This window comes from Penaeus japonicus, unplaced genomic scaffold, assembly GCF_977035675.1.
Source record: "Penaeus japonicus unplaced genomic scaffold, GWHDUDI00000001_assembly GWHDUDI00000011, whole genome shotgun sequence".
NCBI lineage: Eukaryota > Metazoa > Arthropoda > Malacostraca > Decapoda > Penaeidae > Penaeus > Penaeus japonicus.
Genome location: NW_028234413.1, coordinates 18800077 through 18807576, shown reverse-complemented (window position 1 = coordinate 18807576; position 7500 = coordinate 18800077). Strand labels below are relative to the sequence as shown.

The following is a 7500-nucleotide window of genomic DNA, read 5'->3' as shown; positions in this document are numbered from 1 at the left end:
ACGGGATATTAAACTCGGCTTTCCAAGTGCTTCTCATCACCCTCAAGGATCGCCGACTGACGTGTTTCCGGTACTGAATAGTATTGATAGGAAGATACTAACATCTATCTAACAGAAAGTGATGACAAGTGGTGATTCAGGATAAATAAAAAAAGAAAGAAAAACACCAGACGCGCGACAAATGAAGTGTTACAAAAAAGAAAAAAGAGTTTGAGATTCGACCCCCTGTCGTACTTGGTCTAGTCCTCCCCTGCTCCTTCCGCTTTGATTGTCGTGCCCTCTGTCGTTCTTGTTACAGTATCCGTCGCTGCGAAGCCTTACGGCAGAGCGCTCGGAGGATTTCAGAGCCTAATGATCCGCACTGATTAACTATTTGATACTAATTCGGAGCAGAGTTAAACGCCTTAAAGTGTTTTCGGGCAGTGGAGCTACTCTGACGCGTGGCGAATGATGCGTTACTTAGGTGTTCTGTGGATAGGGTAATGCCAGTACCTCATACCTCAGAATTAACCATAGATTCTGATGTACATGAATTATCCCGTTTTTACGGCTTTCGAATGTAAACAATGAACGAGAAATCCGACAAAGAACTTTCAAAAATGGCGATTATTCTAATCAAATATTTTCTCTCGGCCAGAAATCTAAAAACAACAACACGATAAGATAAACATATTTCCAAGATAAATACCAGAAAGAGGAAACATCGGAGGGGAAAGAAATCACTTAAAGAGTTAACCTTCCAGACCCGTAACAGACGCTTCAAGTTACCTTAGGTCATCCTAAATCTTCATGAGTACTGTTTCGACCTGGCTTCCCGTGGGTCTTCTGCGAGGGGAGGATGAGGGGAGAAGGGGAAGGGGAAAGGAAATCATTGGGCTGAGAAAGGCTTAGAGTTTTACGATGGAGGAAGGAGACAGGGAAGGATAAAACGGATAAGAAAATTGAATGAATGGAAAGAGAGTAAAAACACAGGAAGGCGAAACAAAACTTAAGTATATAAATATGTAACGTTAAGGCATGCACATAAAGAGAGAGAAATACGCGTAAAAAAACAAAAAAACAAAACACACACACACACATAAACACACACACACATCCTAAGTGTATGTGCGTGTGTGTGTATTTGTATATCACAGTTAATGATATCCACGTTATCTTGTCCGTTTCCAGTAGTAAAATGCATAAGTTAACTGCAAAAACTAATATACTATTGACGATCTAAATTTCTTAATAAACCACTTTTCATCGATCGCATTTCAGATTTATAGATCTGCGACGTCAAAAGATTTTGTTGGACTGATATCAACATTTATATTAAATCGCGATCTTTGGAGTTATATATATATATATATATATATATATATATATATATATATATATATATATATATATGTATATATATATATATATATATATTTATATATGCACACACACACACACACACACACACACACACACACATATACCTATATACCTACATACATTATGCACACATACATGCATACGTATATCTATATATCTATCTATCTATCTATCTATCTATCTATCTATCTATCTATATATATATATATATATATATATATATATATATATATATATACACATGTATATGTATATATATATATATACATACAAATATATATATATATATATACATATATATGTATATATATATATATATATATATATATATATATATATATATATATATGTATATACATATTCATATATGTAGATAAATAGATAAATATATATATATGTATATATATAAATAAATAAATAAATATATATATATATATATATATATATATATATATATATATATATATATATATATATATATATATATCACATACACACAGCATACATCCGAAAAGAGCGGATCTAATCGCTCGGAGGGAATGGCAAGGGGGTTAAGCAGCTGTTATAACCCACAACTGATAAACTAGGGACGAGGGGGGCTGATCACGTGACCACGAGATCATATCGCTGGGGCTCTTCCTAATGAGTATGGTGAGTAACTGAGGCTGGCGATGACGTACGGTGATAATGGTGGCACGTGTGATTGTATGCATGTGCCCGACGATGAGAATAACGAGAAAACAAGATAAATGTTACTCAAAATCTTGCAAAATAACGGTATATTCATATGCAAAAAAAAAAAAAAAAAAAAAAAAAACGTCGATCCAAATCTTTCAAAATAATAAGAAAGAAGATAACAACAAAGACGAACGCGATGTCTAATCCCCCAACAAAATGACGATTATACCAATCCAGAAAAGAATGGTGCAACGAGAACCCAATCTGAAACCCCCAATCGCAAGACAGACAAGCGAAAGCGGCCAATTTGCGAAACCCGAGACGGCGCTTCCTCCTCTCGCCGGAACTCGCATCCGGACGAGGAGGGAAGCGGACTCAGGAAGGAGACGGCGACGATGGGCGACAGGTGGCGATGGGCGGCGGGTGGAGGGGGGGGAGGACAGAGATGAAGGAGGAGGGGAGGGGGTTGTGAAAGGAGGGAGGGAGGAGGGAGTGTGGGTAGGAGATAGGGGGAAAGAATGAGAGCATGGAAAGGGGAGAGGGGGAGAGAGGAAGTGTGTGAGAGAGAGAAAGAGAGAGAGAGAGAGAGAGAGAGAGAGAGAGAGAGAGAGAGAGAGAGAGAGAGAGAGAGAGAGAGGAGAGGGAAGAGAGGAAACGAGAACACAGACGAGACGGAAACAGGAAGAACCAACAGGGTTTTGGGGGAATCTGCAGGGCGTCGCCATAAGGACACCACGCAAAACCCATATATACACAAAGGATATTTTCCCCCCTTTTCTTCTAACTGAAATACAGTAAACAATTAACCAAAATCTCACCTGTACTGCTGGTCCATGTGAGCCTTCTCGATCCGCTTGTCCTTCGCCCGTCGGTTCTGGAACCAAATTTTGATCTGGGTCTCCGTCAGGTCCAGGGATTCCGCCAACTCGAACCTCCTCGGCCTTGGGGAGGATATGGGGCAGGAGGTGTTACTTGCCATCTATACAATACAGTTTGTTTGTCTTTTTTCATGATGTCTATGCACACTCAAAATGTCATCCTGTATATATCTACGCGGAAATACACACGTAAAGGATATCTCTATCTATTTCTACACTTGAAAAAAAAAACATTCAAAATATCTCGTCTATCTCTATGTACAAAAAGAACTCTCAAAACTTCGCTCAGTCTTTCTACACACAATTACGTATTTAAAAATATGTCTACCCACAGAACATTCAAAATGTCTGTCTGTCTGTCAATCCTTACCCTTACGTTCAAAACATAGTTCCGTCAATTTCTACGGGTAACATTTTTTTCTCTATATCTGCATACCAATACGTATTCAAAACACATCTCTATTTATTTGACACACTCAAGACCTCACATCTCTACACACAACCCCCCCTATTATTTTAGGACTGTCTCTACATGCCAAGAGAGCCAAGTCGTTACGTACAGTGAACAGCAGACTCACCTGGAAATGTATTCATTGCGGTGATACTCCATCTCAAGCCGCAGCGTCTGTTCAGAGGTGAAGGTGGTTCTTTGGCGCCGTTGTCTGTTGTCTCGCCTCCGTCTGCGCGCCACTGCAAGGGAGCCAAAGGGTGTTCTTGTAGTATGAATAGCAACCTGAGGTTCTTAAATGTATAGGAAGGTTTGAACTTGAATGGTTGACGTGTAGAGTACTATGTAAATCGAAACAGTTCGAGAGTACAAGTGACTGGCAGAACAGTACGATTGATTCTATCAGAACGTCGAATGTCGCTTCATTCATAGAGCGATAAAGCTTTTATATCCCCCTTTTTATTGTCTTTACTAAAGCAGTGACAGCAAACGTTATCTTAATGATCAACCGATCCAGTTTCCTACGCAGGAGAACGCCAACTCTGTACTGTGCCTACCATGTCATCTCTGTGTATTTATTCACCATGTACTATCAAGCGCTTCATCGTATCCCTCTCCAACTCTCCACCCTCCTCTGTCTCTCTCTCTCTCTCTCTCTCTCTCTCTCTCTCCCTCTCTCCGCTCACTGTATCAATACTCCATTACCCACTCTTCCCTTCTTCCTCTTCCCTCCTCCTCAGTCCCATCCTTTTTCTCCCTCTTCCCTCCTCCTCCTCCTTCTCTCTCCCTCTTCCCTCCTCTTCTCTCATCCTTCTCCTCCGTCTTTCTATATTCTTCCGCCATTCTCCCTCTTCTCTTCCTTTTCGCTCCTCCTCCCTCTCCCGCGCCTCTCTTCCTTCTTCCTCTTCCCTCCTCCTCCCTCCATCACCCCTCTCTTCCCTCCTTATCCTTCTCCTCTCTTCCTATTTCCCTCCTGCTCCTCCCTCTCTCCTCACCTCCCCCCCCCCTTCCCCTATCAATGATCGCGCCCAATCTCTCCTAAACATATCACACACGGTAACCAATTATGTGTCTAAGAGCCTCCATCCACTAACGTCTAATTTGTATTTACTGTAAGTGGTATAATGAGTCTTAACGCCATCAGCTGAACATCACAAAAGGCTCATCAAAGGTGAGTCGTCAATACGGAGCAGATGTTTAGTTCACAGCCTCGCCGCCAGGGCAGTTCACAGCGCTTTAGTCAGGTATCATTAGTAAATTCTCCCTCAGCTGTTGGAATGGAGCTAATGTGATCGCTGCTATAGCTGTCTTTCCTATAAATATTGTCATCTATTGATATCCCGATAGATTAGGTTCTTTCTCATAAATAGTGTTATTTATAAATAACGCGTTAGATAATTATTTTTCTTATAAAATTGTATATTGCCATCTTAAGCTGCAATGTCCATGATAAATAATACCACATCTTATAAAGAAAGAGTTTTCGTTCTGGTCACCAAAAATTAACTAAAACCTAACAAGGGGATACAGCAATAAAACAAGTTTGAAGAACTTATTTATAAATGCAAATAAATATACCTATAGATGACTATGAATAGACAGAGAGATCAATGCAAGTAATCAGACGGATAGCAACATGTAATACAACACGGACAGATAAAAGTAAATAAACTTATGGATACATTAATGTAAATAAGCAAATGGTTAGATAATTATAGGTATAGAGACTGGCCAATAATTGTAAACATTTAAACATAAATAAACAAACGGATAGCTAAATGTAAATGAACAGACGGATTAATAAACGTAGATAAACATAAATAGATACATGTAAGAGGCAAACGAGTTAATAAATGAAAATAGCCAGACGGGTAAATAGATGTAAAAAACAAACAAACGGGCAGATAAATGGTAAATAAAAATGAAAAGATAAACAAAAGGACTGATGAGCATGTATTAAAAAATGCCCAACTACAAACATATATTTACACATTTCCAAATCAACAACAAAAAAAAACAACTAATGCAACTAGTGTATAATACAAACGCAACATTTTCTCTATTGTCATGCTTTCCTGTTACAAAACATTTCTACAACACCTATCTTTATAAGGTTACAACCCTTTATCCTACAATCAACAAAATCATCATTATTCTCTAATGAATAAGCTTCGTTAATAGAATCTCCCCAGTAGTTACAGAGACAACATGGAAGATGCCGGTTATAAAAGCTGATTCACATTCAGTTAACTCTGTATGCAAATGAGGTTGGTCAGAAACAGGGTAGTGTCACGTACTCCTCTCATTACCATCCAGGTCGTAATCTACGGAAGTCAATTAACTCATCAACGACCTAGACTGATTGTTAGTGATTGTTACCAAAGCTTCCCCGATTGTCCCCAAGCCAACTAGCTCGTTTATGGTGGTCGTTTTGTAGTTATGGTGTTTTTTTGTGTTGTAGTTTTTTGTTTGTTGTTGTATATACTTGGGTTATTATGGTATGAATTGGTTGTAATGGATGGTGATATTGATATGAACTTCAGTAACAACTGCAGTAATAACAGTTATGGATGATTACAATGATAACCTTTACAATTATGATAATGATGATAATGATGTTAATAAAAAGGTAAAATTAATGATAATCATGATAATAATGATAATGATGTGATAATAATGGTGATAAGGCTGATGGTGATGATGGTAATAATGATAGAAGTAATGATGAACATAATGACAATTATGAAATAAAGATAATAATGATGGTAATAATATCAGTAGTAATATTAACAATGATAAAAAATGATATTTACAATAATAATGACAATTATAAGGATATTAGTAATCATGATAGGGATAAAAAGATAGCAAGGGTGATAATTACAATAATTTTGATAATAGTTATGATAATAATGATGATAATGATAATACTAATAATGATACGAACAATAATGACGATTATAGTGATAATGATGATAATTATGATAATTATAAGTGATAATAACAATTATACTGAAGCTAATATTGATAACAATAATGACAGTAGCAATTCTAGTCGTAAAAATAATGATAGTAACGATAATAATGATAATAACATTAATAATAATAAAGATGATTATAGTAGTATTAATAATAATAACGATAATCATAATCATAATAACAACAATAACAATCATAACAGTGACCGAAACGGCACCAACGACAATAAGAATAGCAATAAAGAGAAAATGTCCCTCCGTCCATCAGCCAGCCAGTGTGCATTGCAATCCCTCTTCGCTTTCGGAGTAAACAACATCAGCCTCACTGAGTACACACGTCATTAGCGACATATGAATCATGATTATTACCTGAGATAAGTTACCTGCCGGACGTGTGTGACCCTAAACACGTGGCACACCTCACTGGCTCATCTCTCTCCTTCGCTCAATTCTCATTACCATTTCAGCCTTTGTGGAATAAACCTTCGGGCACGTGTTGTTCTTAGGGGGAAAGGGTGAGAGGGTGTAGGAGGGTGTAGGAGGGTGTAGGAGGGTGTGAGAGGGTGTATGAGGGTGTGATTTTAGGGTGGATCTGGTTGGAGAATTTTTTTAGTTTGTGTCGGGCTAGCAAAGAGTTAGCGATGTTCACTGTTTATTTCTCTTTTTTAAACTTTTCATATTCTCTCTCTCTCTCTCTCTCTTTCTCTCTCCTGTAGTGGCTAAAATGGGGGATAACATGATATTCTTTGGTGTATTTTTTCAGCTTGAAAAATAATAGATTTATCTAATTTTCATTTCTGCAGATAGACCAAAAGTCGGTGCTGTGTTTCACAGTAATCTATTATCTTCGGTTTGTCTTGATTAATCATTAATGTACAAAATAAAAATATCAAACATTATTACCGAAGAAAATACCTATGACCATGACCAAATAAAAGAGACACATTTAACAAGGTTTTCACATTTACAGTAAACATCAACACATAAGAAAATGTCCATTATTACAAAAGAACATACTGTAAACAAACGAAAAAGAAAGAAAAATAGAAGAAGAGAAACAAGAAAAAAAGAAAAGAAAAGAAAAACATCTAACAGACATGTGCTGACTTTTTCATGAATGACAAGCCTATACCCACTACGAATGATACCAAAATCT

General features: G+C 37.4%; 1 protein-coding gene across 1 annotated transcript in view; it reads right to left on the bottom strand.

Annotated features, from left to right (window-relative positions):
• The window catches only part of LOC122247387 (uncharacterized), a 27875-nt gene that overhangs the window by 12628 nt on the left and 7747 nt on the right, over positions 1–7500 (bottom strand). The window contains exons 2-3 of the mRNA XM_043006623.2: positions 3497–3608; positions 2859–2981 (exon numbers count right to left, since the gene is read on the bottom strand). Of these exons, the coding sequence (XP_042862557.2) occupies positions 2859–2981; positions 3497–3608 (235 nt within the window). The remainder of the gene's footprint in view (positions 1–2858; positions 2982–3496; positions 3609–7500) is intronic.